This window comes from Gracilinanus agilis, chromosome 1 (genome assembly GCF_016433145.1).
Source record: "Gracilinanus agilis isolate LMUSP501 chromosome 1, AgileGrace, whole genome shotgun sequence".
In the NCBI taxonomy this organism is placed as follows: Eukaryota; Metazoa; Chordata; class Mammalia; order Didelphimorphia; family Didelphidae; genus Gracilinanus; species Gracilinanus agilis.
The window spans coordinates 246,753,846-246,777,967 of NC_058130.1; the positions used below are offsets into that span (position 1 = coordinate 246,753,846).

The 24,122-nt window shown below is 34.3% G+C and overlaps 1 protein-coding gene across 3 annotated transcripts in view; it reads right to left on the reverse strand.

The window, feature by feature from the left end:
• The window catches only part of FOCAD (focadhesin), a 363,803-nt gene that overhangs the window by 141,536 nt on the left and 198,145 nt on the right, over positions 1-24,122 (reverse strand). For all 3 annotated transcript variants that reach the window (XM_044660684.1, XM_044660676.1, XM_044660669.1), the window contains 2 exons: positions 7,244-7,378; positions 481-531 (listed from right to left, as the gene is read on the reverse strand). In XM_044660684.1, coding sequence (XP_044516619.1) covers positions 481-531; positions 7,244-7,378 — 186 coding nt within the window. The remainder of the gene's footprint in view (positions 1-480; positions 532-7,243; positions 7,379-24,122) is intronic.

Consider the following 24,122-nt stretch of genomic DNA (forward strand, 5'->3'; position numbering starts at 1 on the left):
ATTTTGCCTCAATTTTCCTATTGGTAAAATAGAAATAATGGCTATATGTATTCTTAGACTCACAAAATTATAAGAACAAATAAAATAACACACACATATATATATATATGTATATATATATATATAAAGTACTTTAGGTTTTTCAAAAGAAACAAAGGGACTGTATAAAAATAGGAGATGGCAAAATTTTTATTCAGATTTCAGATGTGAAAAATATGCTAAACAGTACTAAAGAGGTGTAGACACATACATATAGATTGTGTAGTATTACAAATTTTAAAAGAATTGCAAAACTTCAAAGTTTAAAAACTGGGGAGCTATTACAAAGGTAAAATTATATATTTATATCCATATATCTTTTTGTCTAACTCCCAATACCTCCAAAATAAACAAGTTTAAAGAATTTTTTGAAACAATAATATTCTTTCCCAACATTTCCCTTTTTTAAAATTATACTTTCACTGGCACTACTGATATTACCTTGCTTTGAGAGTGACTCCAGAGGAAGCTGAGAACTTGAACTTTAAAATTCTAAAAAAAAAAAAAAAAAAAATCAACAAAAGGATCAAACTTTGTCAAGACATAAAAAGTCAACACACAGATCACTAAATAAAAATGCACAAGTACATAAGCATACACAGAGTGTACACAACAACAAATGCATATATGGATGGAGTGAATGAATGATTCTGGACCAATAATTTATTTTTTTAATGTTATTGTTCTATTTTTTATATCACCTTCATACCCAAATACAATCCTTCCTCACCTTTCACCTAGTGAATCATCTCCCTATCAAACAAAAAAGGTAAAATGAAAAATGAAAAAGTTCAATGAAACTAACCAAAAGAGGCCTGCATCTGACAGAATAAGCAATAAGACCAATGATTTAATCTGTCCAGAAAACTCTCAGTGTGGTAATTCCTTCCACTATTACAAATCAACAATTTCCAGTCTCAAAGAGTTGTCTAGGGTACAGAAAGGTTAATTGGCATAACCAATATGTACTAGGAGGGACTTACATTCAGGCCTTCTATGATAAGTGAATATAAATATGCACAAGGTTACAACAGTTCAATTATTGCAAAGTAGGAATAAATCGCAATTATTGTCTCTAGAGTGTAACTCCCTAGTGCTGGACCTCCTCCTCCTCTCTGACTCTTCTTCTAAAAGCTCAGAACAAATGCTACTTTCCAGGAAGCCTTACACATCTGATCTCATGCCATTTTTGTGCTCCATTTATGCACTGATCATTTTCCAATTTGTATACTATTTCTCTCTAGATGTTTCATTGCCCTTACTTGGTTGTGAACTCCTTAAAAACAGTGTTTATACCTTATCTTTGTATCTCACTCTTCATGTAGTAGGCATTTAAAAGAGTATTAAATTTGAAGAAATGAATAATTAGAATGATGCCACCACATTGTCATAAGCAAAAAAAAATCTCAAGCAAGTTCTAAGAATGTAAGCTCATCTGGTAACTTGATTGAAAGAATGAGATGGACTTATTTTAAGAGCAGCTTTCCTCCAGCCAAATCAGTTTCCTTAATGTTTACATGGATTACAATCAATAGACTACAAATTAGATAAGACCCCTAGTGCAGATAAAATTTTTCCCTTAGAGGCAAACACATCAGAAACAATGAATGCTTGAAGCCACTTTACATATGACTCCTTAAAACTGATCAACTAAAAACGTAAAGATGCAATTTTCAGTTTCTGAGAAGGAAAGCCTGATTCCTCCTCCTCTTTTTTTTTTTTTAAAGTATGATTTCCTTCCATTCAAAAACAATTTAACAAACATCTGTTAAGTAGTTACTGGGCAAAACATTGAGCAGTGGGCTACTAAAGATAGAAGATTTAGATAAATCATTGTGCTCCTCATAGAGTCTACTAGGAGAACAAGGGAAAAAAAGATAGAAAGACAGAGAGAAAGAGAAAGAGAGAGAGAGAGACAAAAAATGTAATGCACATTATTGTATGGTAAGTGTATTAGAGAGGCACAAAATACAATCTAGCAATGGCCAGCTGACAACTCACAAAACAGGGAATCTGAACTGAACGTTGCACGCGTCAGAAGAAAGTAGGGATGAAAAGTCAAGACATGGCTTTAGGCAAGTTGTTTAACTACTCAGGGCCAGCAGAACATTGTAAAATAAAAGTGTGTGCTAAATAAAATGAAAGTCACCTTGCTTGATTTTCTCAGGAAAACCTGGTTCAAGTTCTGCATCTGACACAGATTGGCTGTGTGGTCCCTGGCAGGCCATATAACTATTCAGTGGCGTGAGAGACAAAGAGGCACTATCTGGCATGGGGAGAGACAATTACCTAACCTGGTCTAGTCTGCAACCCTAGCCTATGCAGCTCTGAAAGATTCAGAAGAAGCTCTCAAGCTCTAATATTCTAAGAATGGCATCATTTCAAAATCAGAGGAGAGGGGGCAGCTGGGTAGCTCAGTGGAGTGAGAGTCAGGCCTAGAGACAGGAGGTCCTAGGTTCAAAACCGGCCTCAGCCACTTCCCAGCTGTGTGACCCTGGGCAAGTCACTTGCCCACCCTTACCACTCTTCCACCTATAAGACAATACACCAAAAATTAAGGGTTAAAAAAAAAAAATCAGAGGAAAACTTCATTCACAAACTGATTCAATTTGGCTTAGTAGTTAAAAGACATGGATGAGGGCTGTAGAAGACTTGAGTTCCAATTCCATCAAAAATACTGGAAATATGGGGGCAGCTGGGTAGCTCAGTGGATTGACAGCCAGGCCTAGAGACAGGAGGTCCTAGGTTCAAATCTGGCCTCAGACACTTCCCAGCTGTGTGACCCTGGGCAAGTCACTTGACCCCCATTGCCCACCCTTTCAACTCTTCTGCCTCGGAGTCAATACATAGTATTGACTCAAAGACAGAAGGTAAGGGTTTTATTTAAAAAAAAAAAATACTGCCAATATCATTCTGGACAAGTCACTTATGTTGTTTAAGCTTCAGGCATTAAGAAGAGGATAATAATAAAATCTACGTTACAGGGTCCTATGAACATTAAATTAAAACCTTAAAAATTAAATTTTTTTAAAAAATAATCTCTATAAGAGACATTATTAATTAATTTAGGTTAGAAATGAAAGCTTGGGAATTGTTTCCTAGTAGAATGCAAGTCAAAAGTATGGGCATGAGAAAAAATCTTTTATGTTTACTTGGGACAAAGATCTTTTTTTCCTTTGATTTTTAATATACTGAGGATAATAAACACCAAATAAATGAGCATTTCCATATACATTACAGAACCTAAGGAAAAGAGCATTCTTCTGGTTCTGTACATTTTTGTTTCTCCAAGTTTTTCTAAAACTATTTTTAAAAATATTTTAATGTCATAATAATAATAATACTCATTCATATATGAACATTTGTTCAATCTCCAATGGGCCTTAATTTCCAATTCTTTACCACTATAAAATGGGTGGCTTTTAACATTTTAGGTCATTTTATTTTATGTCTTTTGGGTGTATAACTGTATTAGTGGCATAGCTGGTCAAAAGTTATGCATTTATGTTAGTCAAAAAACATTTATTAACCACCTACCATGTGCCAGACACTGATATGTAAGTTTAAAAAAAAAATCAAAAGATAGCCCCTACCCTCAGAGAACTCACAATCTAATAAGGGAAGATGACATGCAAACAAATATGTACAAACAAGCTTGATATAAGATAAAAAGGAAACAATTAAAAGATGCTTCCTATAGAATACAGAATTTTAATTGAATCTTAAAAGAAGCTTGTAAGTGAACATGAGGAGCCTAAGGTGATTCAGTGGATGGAACATGGGGACTAGAATCAGAAAGATCTGAGCTTAAATCCAAGCTCAGATATTTAATAGCTGTAGGAGTAAACCTGGGCAGGCCATTAAACATCTGCCTCAATTTTCTCAACTAAAAAATGGAGATCACAAAATAGCACCAACTACGCAGAGATGAAATGAGTTAATTTTTTACATTGTTAATTCTAACTTTTATTCGTATACAATTTGCAAAATAGAATTGAAATGATTGTGATAGGTTTTAATTTTGATAAGAAATGGACTATAATACAACCAAAACATAGTTGTGAGCTGAGCAAGTACATTTACATGAAGTCATGGGCATGATTATTCTCTACACTTTTGTTTAAAGAAAATTATATAGTCAGCAAGCAGTCAGTAGATGGAAGAACACAGAGACCAGAGAGTTGTTAAGATGTGGGAAAAAATGTTTGTTTACTTTAAAAACAGGCAGAGTGGTTTATTTTGCAGCAAGAGAAAAACGGTTGGTGCATGGTGACTGATGAAACAGGAGAAAGCCCAACATTTGCTCTTCCAGCCTGTTACTCCTCCTCCTCTGCTGATATCTACATTTTCCCTTTTGGGCTCTTTTACAGGGGTCTTTCGAAGTATTTCTTCTGCTAATGTGAGGAAAGCCTTCTCGATGTTTATATTTGCTTTTGCACAAGTCTCAAAAAACTTAATACCATTCTCCCTTGCAATCTGTTCTCCTTTTCCTTTAGGTACAACTCTCTTATCTTTCATGTCACACTTGTTTCTTAGCAGCATCCTTTCCACATCTTCATTGGCATGTTCATCTATGTTTCTAAGCCATTTGCTGATGTTTTCAAAGCATTTGTCATTGGCGATATCGTAAAATGCTTTGCTCAGTTGCTGGCATATAGTAAACATTTAATATAGGTTCCCTCCCTTCCTCCTAGAAAGTGAATTCCTTAAGAGCAGAAACTGCAACTACTCTGAACACAGCAGGTGCTAAATACATATCAGCTCAATTGTAAGGGCTTCCTGAACTGATGTGAATGTCAGCCCCACTCCCAGCCATTGGCCTCACTTGGTAGACACAGTTCTAAATTACTTATCAGAATAACTGGAACCACAAACTCACAGCTCCACCAACAGTGAACAAGTGTACCTCTTTTCCCACAGCTCCCACAACATTTCTTGTTTCCCATCTCAGCCATCTTTACCAAAGAGTATTAAGATCAAACTTTACTGTTGCTTTAAAAGTACATTTCTCTCACTATTCATGGTTTAGAGTATTTTTTTTCACGTGAATGTTGACAACTTAAACATCTTATTTTAAAATTCCCTGTCTGTGCCCTATGATTAAATATCTACTGGGGTATTGTTCATGTTTCTATAAAGTTCTTTATAGATCATGAAAATGAGAATTTACCTTTTTTCTTTTTATAAATTTTTCTTTTTTTTTTAAATTATTTTTCCATGTTCACATGATTCATTTTCTTTCCTTCTCCTCTTCCCTCTCCCTTCCCAGATCAATAAGCCCTTCCACTGGGTTATATAAATGTTATCATTTGATACCTATTTCCATATTATTCATTTTTACAATAGAGTAATCTTTTAAAGCCAACTCCCCACCCCAATCATATACCCATATAAACAAATAAGTCAAATGTTTTTCTTCCGTGTTTCTACCTCCACAGTTCTTTCTCTCAATGTGAATAACCTTCTTTCTCATAAGTCCCTTGGGATTGTTTTGTAGTAACAAAGTCCACTACATTTGATCATTCCACAATGTTTTACTTTCTGTGTACAATATTCTCTTGGTTCTGCTCATTTCACACTGCATCAGTTCCTAGAGGTTCTTCCAGTTCATATAGAAATCTTCCAGTTCATCATTCCGGACAGCACAATAGTATACTATCACCACAATTTGTTCAGTCATTCCCCAATCAAAGGAACCTCCTCATTTTCCAATTTTTTGTCACCACAAGTCTACAGCTATGAATATTTTTGTTCAAACAAAATGAGACTATCAAAGAAATTTATTGCAAAGTTTTCTGCCCCCCACTACATGTCCTAAATAACTATTTACCTACCTACTAACATTATTTATTTTAACTCTTTTCAGTTTAATCTGCATCATTTATATTTTCTCCATAACTTTCTTTAGATAATCACCCAAACAATAAATGAAGCCCTGAATTCTAGCATTTGCCAGTTTCTGAGGTGTAAATGCTCAGGATGAAAATTTTAACAATCAGCTCACTTACGCCCTTCAAGTAGGCTCTAGGAAATCTCTGAGCATAGGACAGGCAGGCTTCAGAACCCCAAAGAAGGAAGAAGGACCTAGTAGCCTGCTAACTTTAGATGCACTCAATTTCCTTCTGCAGAAACTTCCTGATTTTTTGTATTCAAAACTGCTCACTTTATCTTCTGTGATACTCTAATATAGTCATCATCTTTTCTTCTATACATAGAAACAAAGGGGAAGTTCTTCTTTGCTCCTCTAATTTGTTGTGACATAAGCACTTCTGTGTGAGCAACATAACAGTTGGGAGCTTATCTTGGTAAATTAGTCGCAAAACTGTTACAGATGTGCTTACTTGGAGTTAGGAAGACATGGATTCAAATTCTTTATTGCCATTAGCAAACTACTTAAGATTTCTGAGATTCAATTACCTCATCTGTAAAACAGGGGTGGTGATAATAAAGGACATCATCAACTCACAAAATTACTATGAAGTTCAAATGTGTTAAAACATACAAAATATTTTAGAAACCATACTGTGCCCTATTATATGCTATTTCTATTACAATTCTATCTTGATTTAGACGTATTAAACGTCAACTAGCAGCACATTAATTTTATTGAAAAACATCTTCCATCTCCTACCAAATGCTTCAACTCCTAGATCAACAGGATGAAAGCAATTACCTAAATCCTAATTTTCCAAGAAGATAAATGTAATCAACAAAGAAGACATGGAAGTACTGGAAAAATACATAGGCATGGGAGCCCTAAATTATTAAGTGAATCAGCACTGCTTTCCATGAGGCCTTCAGGAAATCTTTTTTTGGAATTCAAACATTGGCAAAATGAATTAAAGTAATTAACAAGTTTTATGCATTAGTTTATTTTTAAATTTTTATTGGGGGCTTATTTTTCTACTATAATTATGAACCAGTTAGATTAGTTTTGTTATACTGATAACAGTACATGGCAATTACATCACATAGAAGTCAGGAGACTAAGGTACCAGTTTTCTTTTACATGTGGTCAAGATTCTAGATGAGTACAGATGAAAAAGTATCATATATTTCAGGCTCTAAAGGGTGCAGGCCCTTGTTCTCAAAACCAAACATCTGTTGAAGAAGGGAGGAAAAACTGACTATACCAAAAATTGTGATCATACATACAACCCATCCTCACAAAAAAGTAAGGACACTGCAGGTCCCAAATACATACCTCATATTCAGAAGTGTTCACTGTCAGTGACGGAACTAGAGCAAATAGCTCACTTAGTGTCTTTAATATAAGAGGCCGTGTGTCACAACTCAGCTTTGGAGAGAGGGCACTCCATGTGGAACGAATGCAAACAACCTGGAAAGGAGAAGAAAAGAGACTCATTAAAAAGATTAATCCCAGGTCAATAAGAAAACCATTGAGCTGAAGGTTTTCTGAAAATATAAAGGAAAAGATCAAAACTCCCACATTAAGTTGCAATACATTAGCAAAAACCTAAATATAAATTAAACCAATAGAAAGTGAGAATAGGTCAACAGAGACTGGGGGAAAAATAGGTGTTCTCGTTCTCTCTCTCTCTCTCTCTCTCTCTCTCTCTCTCTCACACACACACACACACACACACACACACACACACACACACACTCACTCACTCACTCACTCACTCACTCACTCTCACTCACTCACTCTCAACTCCACATTATCTACAGACAAACCAAATATTCTTTAGGACAAGGATGGAGGGAAATGATACTGCCTCTCACCCTTTAAGTCATGCTTTCCTACTTCCCAATGCTTTTCCTGTTCAGTCAAGGTGCCATTTCTTGACTTGACATTTATATTATAAATACATCTCTCTTTTAAAGTATGTTGACATTTGAAAATTGCTTTTGAGTGCCCTTTTATCAGAGGAACCCAACAAGTAGAGTGTAATCCATTAACCTGGGAGATCTCCAAGTCTGACATCATAATTTCAGCCTCCTCACCGTAGTATCCATAATAGTGAATCCTCTAAGCTGTTAGTGCCTTAACCCCCTGAAATTACCTTGTATTTACTTTCTATATATATATTTTAAGACTATCAATCAAAGTGTCTAAATGTTATTTTGCCCAGTAGAATACAAATTCCTTGAAAATAGGAACAGTTTCATTGTTGTCTTTCAAAAACCAATCCTTAGCATAGTAGCAGGATAATATTGAGCATGAGTTTAACTGACCTTTAGTATTATTTTCATTTACATTATTGTAGTCATTGTGAATGCTGTTTTTTGCTGTTTTTCTTGGTATTGCTATCTCTCAAAGTTTCTATAATTTTTTATAATAAAATTGCCTAATAAAAATTGAGAACTGAATGAATACCTAAGTACTTATAATGGAAATTAGCATCATTATTGCAGGTAGTGTTAGATATTAGTTTTCTCATATTGCTTGAGGTCAAAAGAAGCAGAAAGTCCCTCAAAATATACAAAGGATCCAATCAATTTTTACTAATACAAGATTACAATTAATCTGAATGTTCACAATGAGGGATTTTTTTTTGAAGGGATGATTTTTCCCCATTTATGATTTCTCTCACCAGATGCCAAATGAGTGTTCCAAGAAAAACAGCCTCCTCTAAAATAAATCAGATTGTTACAAATATACAACAAAACAGGAGTTTAAAGTGACAAGCTCACTAAAAGACTGTCTGCCTCAACCAATAGAGTAAAAATATGATTCCCAAAATAAGCAATGTTTTTGCCAGTAATTCTTCTGCATGAAGCATGGCTTTGTTCCTTTGAAGAGGAACAGATAGCTATCTTTTTCTTCATTGACAATCAAAGCTATTTCTAGACATTCATGAGAACAGCTTAATTTTTTATCCCAATGCTTCTTCAAACAAAGTAACAGCTTTTGACAAACAAAACTTTGACAAGGGAAAATAGGTTCTTTAGTGGGAGAAAAACTTATTTGTCCTTTTTATGACATCAAATGAAACTTCCTTCAAAATTAACACACTTATTTCTGATAAAGCCAAAGTAAAAATAGATCTGATTAAAAGAGACAGGGAAGGTAATTACATTTTGAAAAAGGCAGTATAGACAATGAGGAAATAACAGTACTCAACATGTATGCACCAAATGGTATAGAATCCAAATTCCTAAAGGAGAAACTGGAAGAGCTCAAGAAGGAAATAGATAGTAAAACTATACTGGTGGGAGATCTAAATACCCCTCTTTCAGATCAAGATAAATCAAAGCAAAAAATAAATAAGAAAGAGATAAGAGAGGTGAATGAAATCCTAGAAAAATTAGATTTAATAGATATGTGGAGAAAAATAAATAGGGACAAAAAAGAATACACCTTCTTTTCAGCTGCACATGGTACATTCACAAAGATTGACCATGTAATAAGGCATAGAAACATTGCAAACAAATGCAAAAGAGCAGAAATAATAAATGTAACCTTTTAAGATCATAATACAATAAAAATAATAATTAGTAAGGGCACATGTACAGGCAAATCAAAAACTAATTGGAAATTAAATTATATGATTCTCCAAAACCATTTAGTTAGAAAAGAAATCATAGAAACAATCAATAATTTCATTGAAGAGAATGACAATAATGAGACATCCTACCAAACTCTGTGGGATGCAGCTAAGGCAGTACTCAGGGGGAAATTTATATCCTTGAGTGCATATATTAACAAATTAGGGAGGGCAGAGATCAATGCAAATTAAAAAACTAGAAAGGGAATAAATTAAAAATCCCCAGCTAAAGACCAAATTAGAGATTATAAAAATTAAAGGAGAAATCAATAAAAATGAAAGTAAAAGAACTATTGAATTAATAAATAAGACTAGAAGCTGGTACTTTGAAAAAACAAACAAAATTGACAAAGTACTGGCCAATATAATTTAAAAAAGGAAAGAAGAAAACCAAATCATCAGTATCAAAGATGAAAAGGGAGACCTCACCTCTAATGAAGAAGCAATGCAATGACACAGGACAATTCTGAGGAATTTATGGAAAATAACCCTACCCATATTCAGAGGAACAACTATAGGGGTAGAAACACAGAAGAAAAACAACCACTTGAACACATGAGTTGATGCAGATATGATTGGGGATGTAGCTTTGAAAGGACCACACCAATGCAACTATCAATAATATATAAATATGTCTTGATTGGTGACACAGATTAAAACCAGTGGAAATGTGCGTTGGTTATGGGGGAAGGGAGGTGGAGAGGGGTTGAAGGGGAAAGTAAAAACATGAATCATGTAACCATGGAAAATTTTTCTTAAAAAATAAAATATTTAAAACTTAAGATTATTAGAAAACTAAAAAAAAAAAAAGAAAAGAAAATTAACACACTTAAGTGACCAATATCTTTCTTGCTAGCTTGACTTCATTCTACTTTTCTCCAAACTGTCACATTCTCTGCCAATCAAAAATGGATTGAGATGTCTTTGTTCAAATTGTTCCCCTATTCCTCAGATGTCCTTCCTCCTCCTCAGTAGCTGAATTTCTATCCATCCTTTTTAAGAAGACATATACTCATGTGAGGAAAAAAATAGGAAAGAGAGAAGCAAAATACTGTAGAGAACACCAAGGGGCAGGTAAGAGTGAGAAAAAACATTTTGCAAGAAAATTGTAATGGGAACACCACAAGCCACTAAGAGAATAAAATATAGATTAATTTAAGAAACAGATCATGAATCTGCAATAAAAGTATGATAAGCTATCTTAAATTTTGGAGACACCTATTAGAAATCTCTCTGTCAAAAGCAGAGAAGACATATATATTTGTTGGTCTATTTAATTTATTGGTAGTTAACTTGGTATCCAGGAATCCTTAGATTTCAAGGGAATTCTCTGAACTAGGATGGGAAAAATTACATATTTATTTTGTTGTCTCTGTAATCCCATTTTATTCTATGAATTTAAAAGTATCATAATGAGAAGGGGTCTGTAAATTTCACCAGACTGCCATAGGTTCTAAATCACACACAAAAAGGTTAAGAAATCTTACTTTAAAAAGTGGACACCCTACTTTAAAAGATGAAGACAATTCAAAACTTGACTATGATCAAGTATTAGAAATACTGGGATGTTTAGAAAAAAATAACCATCTGACTTTAATAGTCCTTAAAGAGGAGGAGGAAAGTTTGAGTCTGACATGCACCCTGGGTATTACATAATTTCTATTCATTGGGGAATGACTAAAACTGTGGTATATAAATGTAATGGAATATTACTACATCAAAAGAAATAACTAAATGATACATGGGAAGTCTTACATAAACTTATGCAGAGTGAAAAAACAGAACCAGGAAAACAAAATATACTATGACTCCAAAAGCAAAGAACAATGAAAGGAAGTTAAATGTAGTGTAAAATATAATGAATAACTAAGCTTCACTCTCCAAAAAGAGCTAAGAAAATGCCATCCTCTCAGAGGTTGAGGGAGGCCTGTGAGTACAAAATAGTACATATACTATCAGATATAATGTGCTGATTAGCTTTGCTAAACTTTCTTTTTTCTTATTTCCCTTACAATTTAACAACGGATGGATTACTGCCCAGAAGAAGAGAGAAAGTTATCTTTAGAAATGAAAATGGGAGAAAAATATTTCACTAAGACTTTAAAAAGAAAGGAAGAAAAATAGAAAAGGGTATCAAGCGGGTTACAACCTACATCACGGAGGCGGTGTGCCCTAATCTATTAAAGTTTCAAAGTCAAATTAATTATAATCAAGTGTGGAGGCACTTCAGGTATGTGGGTTTTTTTAAGAGTATCTGATTTTTGTAGCTATCATTTTTAACTCTATATTTTATTCAGTTTTGTCATGCCAGTTCCTGAATATTCAGATCAAGGAAACAATCAACATAATCTTTTTTCTGGTTTGGGAAATTTATCAAAGTTTCTATTTTATTCTGCCTCACCAAACATGCTTATTTAAAGAGAAAGGAAAATAAACTCCAAACCTATGTAGTCATATAACATACCTGAAAACTAGTAAAGTTAGTAATACCTAAGAAGTTAGATTAATAGAGCAACCTGAAAGGACCTAAGAAGTACTTATGCTTTGCTCAAATTGTTTTTATAGGTTAATTAATCCTTTGGACAATGGGCAGAGAAGGCATAGTCACTCACTGAATGTGAAGCTGAGTACATGGGTATACAAGAAACCTAAAAGTAAAGATATGAATTCAACTCAAAATGCAGAAGCAAATAAAAACTGGGTCAGGAAGAGTCAGGCACTGAAAAATAAGACACATAAAATCTCCCTGCCCTACCCATGAAAAGATGCAGATTTTCTAAGATAGTACAGGGAGGAGAGTCTTCTAATGCAGATTACATGGAACTCTAGGATCTGACAATGCTTCAACAAAGAGCTCAACAAAGGAGCTTATTTTTCAATTGTATGGCATTTTGCCTGGATTCATTAGCAATTTTTATCAGACACCTCTGTATTATACATCAAAATGACAATGGTAAAAAAAAATGAAGAAAATATCCTTAAATATGGAAATGGTTAGAGTCCATATTCTATAGGCTACAGTAGCCAATGATCCCCAAATGATGGATAATTCTAAATGTTCCTTTAAAGATTGGAAATCCATTATAATTAGCAAAAATGTCCTAAGATCACAATTCCCTAAAAAGAGTTAGAACTCACAAAGCCAAACTGCTGAAAACTTTTTTCCAATAGACATGAAATTAAAAGCAAAGCAACCAGAATCTCAAACAGCAACAAGAATCCAATACCATCAATCAAAGCTTTAAAAAGAGCTGAAGGGATTGTTATGAACCTATTCCATAAAGGGATTGTTATGAATTCCATTCCATTGAGGAATATAGTTTAGTGCCTTTTTATATTGAAAAATCAGCATGCTGTGTATCAAAAGTAATTGCTGAATTAAGCAGTCACTTCAATGGCCCCGAAAACACTTTAGAGAGCAATTTTAAACTGTAAAAATGAAGCTTTTAGGAATGCCTATTGAGTTAAGTCCATTTTATGAACAGACAGCTCCACGAATATACTTCTAGTATAACCAGTGTTGACAGCAACTGAAACTTAAACCTGATTATATGTTTGATGAAAATGACCCTTCTCTTCCCCTGCCTAACCAACAGCACCGAGAGATTTTTAGGAGGCAAAACTGACCAGCCTTCTGTCACGGACAAAGACAGAATCAGTCTCTGAAACCAGATTAAGTTATACCAATCTAGTTAGACAGATCAGTACTATATTAAGTTTAACTCCATAGGAACAAAGGATATCTCATGAAGAAAGACTTAGGTTCATCAGAACATCAGAACATAAACTCGGAAGGGACCAGGAATAAATACAATCCCTTAATTTTAAAAATGAAAAAAACTAAAACCCAGCATAGTTAAATGACCAAACCAAGGTCACAGGGGTAGAAAGCAGGAAAGCCAAAACCATTTACCTAAACAAAGGAAAAAAATGAACAATAAAAGAGAAAAGAGTATTCAGAGAATCAATCTCAGGAATCACCACTGCCTTTCTATCATGCTAGAAAGTCACAAACTACAGTCATTCTTAAAACAAGCTTCAATGGTATAGGCAAAGGAAAAACGCTTAATGACAGCTCCCTAACAAAATCAGATTGACTAACTGCTTGACCAATGGCTGGATAAATCTTAATAATGAATAGAATTTCCCTAAAGAATCTCCATTCCTAGACCAACTCAACTACTTTATTTTTTAGATAAGGAATTGGGGGAAATAAACATAAAATGTAGCCCAAGACTACAAAACTAGTTAATGACAGACTGAAGATTAGAATCCAGGTCTCCAGATGTCCAATTCAATGATCTCTCCAGTGTTTTGTTTAAGCTAAAAAAGTTTTTTTTAATTTATTTCAAAGTTAAAAAGGCGGAAAAGATAAGATCTCTATGATTGTTTATAATAATAAAGATTAAAGAGATAATAGAGTCCTTGCTTAGGCAGTTAAAGACCAAAAAGAAGATATTTTGAGAATCATTCTTCAGATAGACCAACTATTAATGAGGTAAAGTGAACTAACGTAAACCCACTTAATATTCCTTAGGAATGGCCATGCATCATAACTATGCATACTCCATTAAACTATATTTATTTCACCCATGAAAAGACCAAATTAGGCAAAACACTACCAAAAATAATTAGAGCCATGGAAATAGTATTTTTAGACACATTTGAAGAACCATGAGGATAGTAAGTAGAATAATATTAGGAACATTTTATTTAAGGGTTCAAGGGTAGGTGGACATCTCTTCTTGGGATGTCCTACAGGCATCTTAAATTCAGCATGTACAAAACAGAACTAATTATATTTCTTCACAAACCACTCCTCTTCTAAAGATTCCCATTTCTATTGATGACTCAAGTTCACAATCTTGGTGTTATTATTTTTGATATCATTCCCTCTCTCTCAACCATATGCAGTCAGTTATTAAGCTTCACTGATTCTACTTTTAGCTCTCTTACATTTGTCCTGCTGACTCCACTCATATAGCCCTTACACTAGTTCATGACCTCATCAACTCTAGCTGGGCCAATTGCAATGGTCTACTAATTAGTCTTCCTGTTTCTTGTCCTCCCCAACACTACTAAATTGAATATTCCTAAAATAAGAGTGGCTCTAACAAAAAATTTAAAAATCTCTATCCTAGATTTTAAAGCTTAACATAATTTGGCTCCCACATAACTTTCTAGACTAATTTCACATTACTTCCCCTTTCATGCCCCATCTTTTACAATGAAAATGGCCTCCAAGCTATCCCTAGCATATGTCATTTAACCCTCTACCTCCCTGTGTTTGCACAAGTAGGCCCCCATTTTAGAAATGCTTTCTCTCCTCACCTCAGACTCCTGGATTTCTTATTTTATTTGAAGACATAGCTTAAAAAGCCAGGTTTTTCTGTTCCCTTTCCATTCCATTTTTCTTATTCTCTCCTCACTTAAATTACTTTGTATTATATTATAAATACTATGTATAAATTATATATACTTCTGGTGAAACCATGTAGAAGGTAAACTCTTGAATGACAGGAATTATTTTGTCTTTGTATCTCTAGCATCTAGCACAAAATCTGCACACAGTGAAACCTCAATAAATATTTGCTGAATTGAAGAGTTAACGATTAAATTTGTGTCTTGAGCACTTGGAGAAAAAGCAATGAAATTGACAAAGGAGAAAGAGGGAATTTAAAGATGATTGCTGGCATTATTTATTGGATTTTGATTATGAGGGGTAGAGGGGTATTAATGATAACATTATGAAATGAAATCTAATGAAACCTGGATTCAAATCCCATCTCTTTTCTTTAATTGATGTGTGGCCCTGGGAAAGTAACTTAATGTCTGAGTATTATTCTCCTGACCTGTAAAATGAAAAATATTACACAGGGTGGCTATGAGGATCAAATAAAAAAAAGTATGAAATGCTCTGCAAACCTAAAAGCAAAAGCATCACTTATAATGTCAGCTATAACAACTGTATGAGTATGGTGGTATTTAGTTTCTATAAGAAAGTCTTTTCAGACATACTCCATTTAACATTAACTTTTTCCATAAAAGTGATGTCAGGCAAAATAAAGTAGGGGTAGGAGGGAAACAGTTAATTTCAGAAGAACCAGCATTATGTGGGAGACACATTTCAGGAAGCCAATATTTGAAATCTTAAAGTTAAGATAAAAAATGAAATTTAATTTTTAAAAGAGAATGCAGGGGGCAGCGGGGTAAATCAGTGGATTGAGAGTCAGGCCTAGAGACAGGAGGTCCTAGGTTCAAATCCGGCCTCAGACACATCCCAGCTGTGTGACCATGGTCAAGTCACTTGACCCCCATTGCCTACTCTTACCATTCTTCCACCTAGGAGCCAATAGACAGAAGTTAAGGGTTTACAAAAAAAAAAAAAAAAAAAAAAAAAAAAAAAAAAAAAAAGAATGCAAGCTCCTTGAGAACAGGGTCAATATTCTTTATTCATATCTCCAGCCTCAGCACAACTATTTTGGCACATACTAAGGACTTAAACGATTTTTCATTAATTCATTTAAAACTTTTAAAATAAGATTAACTTAGGAAGACATGAAACAAATGGATGAAAAAATATTGATAGATGGCTTCCAGGTATAAAATATGTAAAAAAAAAAAAAAAGTGGCTGCCTATAAGTCAACCCCACATGAGTAAAAAGGTCCTCAATTTTTATGAGAAAGATATGAAAAAAGAGGCTGGTTGTCCTTCCAAGGAATGTACTCAGAATGCAATAAAAAGCCTTCCAAGACTGGTCAAGCCTGGAGACCCCCATACAGATAGGTATAGGGACAAAGGATATTCAGAAAGATCTCAGAAAGCTTTGCTAGAGATTATGAAATCCTGGGCAAGAGACAAAAGACCTTATGGGTGCAGGTGGTATCTGCCTCATGACTGCAGACTGAAGTTAAGGGTTTCAGAATAGAAAAGATGATTTCAGAAGAGAACAGCTGGTTGAGCAGATGGTGCCTGAGAATGGGATTTGAATTTTTGAACCAGGGCTTAAAATATAGTAATGATGGGCTTTTAGCCAGATATGGAGTATGTCTAACAAGGATGAGTAAAATTATATTTGCCTGGACTCTCATGAATCTAATCAAGAGGGCTTTAAACTGAAAAAGAGAAGGAAGAAAACAGCTGCTGCATATCTACCTGCCAAGCCAGGAACCAGGTGCATCCCACAAGCAACCTACAGCAATGTGCACTCAGTCATCAGTAGGGGTTAGTAAAACCCAACTCCTATGACTTAGAAAGTCTTCAAAAGTTCTAATCGCTGAAAATTGCACCACATTACAACCCATGTGGTGATGAGACTCTAACTTAGCTAAGCTGATTTTGAATGATAAACATATGGTCTATCACAGGGCGTATAGTCAAAGCCATTTGAGGTTAGAAGGACCTGCTGCAGGTTACACTCTGTGGGAAATAACATTTGAGAAGTCAGGAAGAGCTCCATTGTACAAGGGAACATAAGGAGAAGAAAGCCTAAATGGAGGACTAATAATTCACAAGAGATGAGAAGAAAGTCAGAAATAGAACCCATGCCCTCAGATGACTATACATTAATGAAAAAATAAGTAGTAATCATCATGATAGTATTAAAGTACTTTAAGGTTTGCAAAGAGCTTCAAGCATATTAACTTAGTTGAGGTTCATAATCACCCCTTTTATTCACTATATTTGTATCAATATACCTAGCAAAGTATGGCACGCAAATCATACTGAGGAAATGTTTGTTGATTGACAAAGACTACTTTTAATTCTTTCAGGCTTTCCTTGCGATCCAATTTCTCTCAAAGCAAAGTTATAAAGGTATTCTTTAAAAAATAGAAGTGTCAGTTGTTTGGGTTTTTTCCTAGAATGGTTAAATTAAGTCTAATCCTGTATACTGAGACTTCTATGAGCCTTCAAAATCTTTTATGAGGAAAATTCTCAGAAAATGTAGAGATATTCGTATTTCCCAGAACAAGAAAATTTGTTACTCTAGAACGGGTTTCTTTTATTGCTGTTGGGGTGGGGGATGGATTAGATACCCTATTTATCCTTTGGTGCTATTATTATCCCCATTTATTTAGATAAGGAGTTAGGTCAAGAAAGATTTAGTGGCCTGCTGAGGATCATATAAGCTAGAAAATCTCTGAGGCAGAATATGATCTCGGGTCTTCATGACTCTAGGTCCACCACTCTATCCACTGTCCTGCCTAGCTGCCTAAAGTATAAGTAATTTGTTTTTAAAAAGAAAAATGGACATCTTAATCCAATGGAGAAATTATATTGTGTAAGAATGACTGATTACAGAAACATCCCATACTGAGAGTTAATCACTGTTGTGGCATAATCTAGGTTTTCAAAGGCTAAAGAAGAAGAATTTACAAACACTGGTTCCTCTAAGTGAGGAAGCAGAGAAGTCTTGAAAGGGCAGTTCTGGTTATTACAAACTGGACTGGTGTCCAAAGGAAAGCACTGGGGCTGATCACTCATTTTGTCAATCATTAACCAAGAAACAAGAGTCAAAAACAAAATGGTTCTTACATATGTGCAATTCCACTCAATTTCTTATCTATAAAATACCAGAAGAAGAAAATAAGATTGCACATAGTAAACACTCAAGTAAGCATTTCAATGACTGACTGATTCATTCATTCATATTAATATTAACCTATCACTTATTACCTTTATAATCTTGGGGAAGTTATTCAACCACTATGGGCCTCAGTGGTCATCTATAAAATAAGGGGTATGGATTAGAAAATCCTAGGATTTTCTTCTATATCTAGATATATGATTCTATGACATTCTTACTATAATGAAAACCTGAAAATCTTAATAACCAAAAAGAAAGACTAATCTATAGGGTTTTCTCTGTGGAAAGATAAATAAAAATATTAGATTCATCATATACCCAAAGACTATAAGGCAACATACTTTCAAAGACATTTGGTTTATAAGCCCTTTATCATTCATAGTGATCTTAAAGAAAAAACACTAATGTGAAATTAAAATTTATATATCTGCTGTCGAGGATGAAGTAAAGAAATTTTGTCAATAATTTGACAAGATCCTTCAAATAAAAAGCTAACCAAATTCACTTTCTACAAACTATTATCTATTATATGTTCATTCTCCTTGCCACCCTGGTTGCCTTCTAACTTTCCTTTAACACAATACCCAAGGTCTAAAAAGAGAAATATACATGTAGTGGGAGAATTGTCTTCCTCATTCACGACATTATTACTCTTTTAATTCAGCCAGATATATTTTGGAGGCTGTTAAAGTGAACTAATGACTCATACTGAATTTACTATAAAACCAACAAAATCATTTTTGCAGTAAAATGTTGTTATTTATAAAAGTATCCAAATTGTATTATTAGGGGTGATATTTAAAATTTAAGAGTAGGATTTCAACATTAAAGAATAATTTCCACTATTTTTCATTTTTCAAATTTTAAAATAAGTTGTATTGAAGCACTTTGTTTTTTAATCACTATGTTTTATACTACCACTTCTCTCCTTCTTTCCCTAGAGTCATTTCCCATAACAGTATTTTTTAATGACAAAAACACAGAAAGGAAGAAAAACAGTATAATTAATACACCCACAAAGTCTGAAAATATATGCAATATGCAATATTTGTCCAGCTCTAGGTTGAGAATGACTTCTCACACCTCTTCTTTTAAGAAATGCCGGTTCTTTATAATATTGTTGCGAAGAGCCTGCTCTTCGTTGGTTGGGTCTCTGGAGGTGGGATGGCATGACGAAGAATGGAGTGAAAACGATCCAGAATGCAAGTCAAATTGCAGAGGCTGTTCCTTCTAGTGCCATCTGCTGTTTTCATTTTTATACCCTTTTTTCTTTATGATCTCATATAGGTTTTGATTTTCCCATACTTTCAAAATCACATATTAACTTTTGAAACATCACAAGATTGGCATTTACTAATTATCTTACTGTGGCTAAACAAAGAAGCAAGCTTGTCAAGAATTATTCATTATGGCCTGGCTTAGTCGGAACTTATTCTTTTCAGCCATCCATAAGGTACTAAAACATCAGTTCCTACCTAAGCATAATAATTAATTATATTTTAACTAATTATATCATGTATATAGTTACGTTATACTATTCATTCCCATCATAAATCAAGGAGATAGTTATGGTAGTTGATTACATCCAATAAGATACAATAATATCAGTCTGGTCCAAATTTTGTTCCCATGCTGTTCTTTCTGCTATAGGGTTAATAAGAATGCAGTTCTGGTAGGGTAATTCTGTACTAATTTGTCATTGCCTTAATTTCCTTGTGTTTCACTGTTTCTTTGGTCTGTAGGAGTTTGGGAACAAACTCAGGCCAGGTATTTTCTTGCTGGGAACTTTTAAACTTGCATTAACTCACTGCTGGTTTTTTGTTGGGCTGATTCTAGGGGAAATTTCTATACTCTAGGGGGTTGTACAGGGGTTTATTTTGGGATAGTGGGTAGTCTACGGCTGTGATTGTTCTTGCCATGAACCTGTATTGTTTTTCTGTGTCTCCTTTGAGCCGGATAAGGATATTGATTGCAATAATTTCAATGCAAGTGAATGTCACTGTAAAAAGAATCACATGGGGTAAACGGAGTGTGGAATTTCCATCCTCCTGACAACCTGCCATGCTGGATTGTCAGAGCTTGTGAGTAGCCGTGCTAAACCTCACAGCCTCGATGGCTTCCGGCATATTGTAAAATTCATTTTTTTATTTTGTATAATTTCATACAGATCTTTCCATAGTTCTCTGTATTTATCAATTCATCATTTCTTCAAGTTCAGTAATATTTCATTACACTGACATACCACAATTTGTTTTGCCATTCCCCAATCAATGAGTATACACTTTTCTTATTTTATCATGAAAATATTATAAATACTGTGACAAATGCATTGTTATATTTGTAGATTACTAGTCAATATTCAATAAATATTTATTAAATGCTTACTATATACCAGGCACTGTGCTAAGCTTTGGGGATACAAATACTGAGAGGCACAGAAAGGAGGAAAGGGGAGGGTAGAATGGAGGGAAAGAAAGAGAGGGAGATGGAGAAGGTGATAGACAATCTGCCCTCAAGAAACTTATAGTCTCTAAACAATCACCGTAATACAAACATTAATAATATGGAGATAGGTCTTGATCAAAGACATATGTAAAACCCATATTATTTATTGTTTGTTGGCTGGGGGGTAGGAGGAGGGGAAGACAGGACATGGATCATATAACCATGGAAAAATATTCTAAAACAATTTATTAACATTTTTTTCAATCATAAAAAAAGAAACGTATAGTCTAATGGGGTAAAATAATACACAAAAGGAAAGTGAAAAGTAGGGGTTTAAAAAAGGAGATGGGTATCAGGTCCAGGTCCAGATATAAAAAATGTTCCAAAATTGGGCAGTTAGATGGGAAATAAGGAAATTATTTCCTGATCCCCTACTTAACTTAAGGTTTTGGAGTTCATGGTTCCACCTTTAAAAAAGAGTAGACAGAGAGTGATAATTTAATCTTGCAGGATAATGCAATTTCCCAGTGATGAAATTCCCAGCCCATGGTGAAGAAGGAGAGAAGTCAAGTAGGAAATTCCATTTAAAAGATTTGGATCACCAACTTAGCCTTATTTTTTTGAATCCTACTAACAGTAGTAAAAGAACAGAGTACCTAAACAGAAATTAGTAAAATTAATTTTACTTTCTATGTGCTTATTATTCTTGTATCACTATTAACTGCACTGTTATTGATGATTTGGCTATGGGATTATTTTTATACTTAATTCAAGTCTCTGTACTTATTTTTATAAAAGTTATATATTTTGATAGTTAAAGTAATACTAATTTTTCTGTAATACTTGGTAAGTTTACTATAGCTATTGTCTTACAAACTACTTATAAACCTACGAAACCCACTTGGGAAAACACAAATAATTCCCTAGGATTTTTACACAACCATTTTGCCAGCTCTAGTGCATCTCTCCAACCACCATTAAGTATAATTTAATAATTAACAATTACTTAGGTCAAGTTAGTTAAGTTGATGGGAATCAGAAGAAAAATTAGTAAAAAGAAAAAGAGCATTAAAAATGATAAAACAATTTAAACATTAGCATTAGAAATTCCCATTAGATTTTTGGAAGAACTTTTCTAGTTGACAAATGATGTAACAGAAGATCCTTCAGAAGTGGTTTCCTTTGTTTGTTTTATATTAAAATATGATTTTAATAGAATTCAGGAGTTTGGGGAATATATATTTATAGATATACATACACAAACACAGCATAAGGGAAGAAAGTAGAAAAGAAATAAAATCAAGTTCCGCACACCTGACACCAAGTGAATTAGGTTAAGAAATGTCCTAAGGTCCTTTCAAGTATTTTTAATCTACATATTTACTTTTTGAAAATTAAGTGTTCAAAGATATTTCAAATAGCTTGGATGCTCCAGTTAGGAAAAAAGGAATATTTACTTATATTTATTATACATGCTGTTTCCCTCAAAAACATATAAGCTCACTGAAATCAGGGGCTGTTACCTTTTTAAATTTGTGTTCCCACCTCCTAGTAGAATTCTTGGTACATGTTAGGTGCTTAATAAGTGTTAGCTGAATAATTTTCTCTTATTTTATTTCTTATTTAATCTTATTTTCCCTTGCTTCCTTCCTTATTTCCTCTCTTCAATACTAGGCATTATGAAATGATCAGCTTACAAAATGTCACATGTACTAGCTGACACAAAACCTAAGTTATGGAACTTTCCCTTAATAAATTCAATGATCCATCACTTTACTAGTGTGATATTAGAAATTTGGGGACCATCGAACTTATTTTGAGGTCTCTGGTCTAAACTTCCTGTGGACATCTGGATCTCATTTGAAACTACATTTCCCATGATTCAACGGGGTTTCCTTCTTACATGGTGATGTGAGCCAACTTAAAGAGAAGTTTAAATAGAGAGAACTTGATTGGTAAGCTCTTTTTGCTAAGAAGTAGCCAAGGGGAAGGTATGGCGGCATTTTGAATTAGTTCTTAGCAAGCATGTGGTTTTCTTAATTATCAATACGGATTACAATAAACCCTTAATATTTTTAAACATACCCTTCTATATCAATTTTATTTCTCACACTAGTAGTACCACCATCCCACCCCCCACTTCCTCTATCCTCTACAATATAGGGCTTATATCCCAAAGAACTCTATACAAGCCTCAGAGAGTTTAAACTTGAAGTGTAAATCTCAATTTGGGAAGTCTCCTTTCCTAAATAAAAAATAAATATTTGTATTAGTATTTTTATCAAAATTATTTTTCCTTGTGTCAAGCTAATAGTTTCCTTGAATCATAGCCATTTGTAATATTATCTTTTATTTCCTAAGTAAAATTTCTTGGATAATTTCTGAAGTAAGCCTTCCCTCTCCTCCAAGTCATTATTTTTATTTTTTAAATGTTATCAATGTTCTTTTATATCTATTACCCATGAAATCACCTCTTCTCTCCTCACACCAAGTAGAGGAGGACTTCCTTTATAATACACACAGTATATCAAGCAAAATAAAACACACTGGCCGTGTCAGAAAATACATGTCTTATACTATAATTCAAAGTCATCACAACTCTCTGCCAAGAGGCGAGAAGTATATTTTATCATCAGTTTTTTGAAGTCATGACTGGTTGCTGCTTTGGTCAGATTTCTGGGGTCTTTCAAAATTGTTTCCCCTCACATTATTATTGTGGTCACCATGTAAATTGTTTTCCTGATTCTATTCATTTCACAGTGCACCCGTTCATAAAAGTCCTTCTATATTTCACTGAACCCTGTCCTATCTATCATCTCCCAGAGTGCATAAAATCCATTATATTTGTATACACAATTGGTCCGGCTGTTTTGCAATTGATGGGCACTTATTTTGATTCCAGTTCTTTGCTACAATACTGACTGCTATATTCCTATACATATCATGCAAGTTATTCTCAGGAAAATTACTAGCACATAATCTGAACAGGCTGCCCGGCCTAAAATAATAGCTGCCTCTGAGAACACAACGATAAGTCATCTGTAGGCTATAGAGAAGAACACGTCATCACAGGTTTCTTCCCAGATAATGGCCAAACGCATCTGAAGCTGATGAGCACCAGCCTGGGAAGCAAGTGAATATGTGCCAAGGTCAGGTTTCTGGAAGAAATAATCATGAATTCAAAAAAGACTGCCCATGTATCTCAGCTACAGGTGCTCCTCAATCTTTAAGGCCAGTTGAAAAATGGATCTAATTATAAGAAGTCAAATCAGAAGTGGAGTCTTTTATTCCATATGAGACAGCACTTAGACCTCAAACCCCATTACTGCAGGAGATTTGTCTTACTACTCACAAAGATGCAGGCACTAAGATAGGCATATTGAAGACTAAAAGAGGAACATGTACGACAACTGGAAAGTGCCAGCACCTATGACCTACCCTACATGCAACAAATTCTAGAAAGCTGATAGAGAGAAGAGAGGAGAAAAGGAAGAAGGGGGAGTGGAGGGGGGAGGAAGGGAGGGAGTGGAGTGAGGAA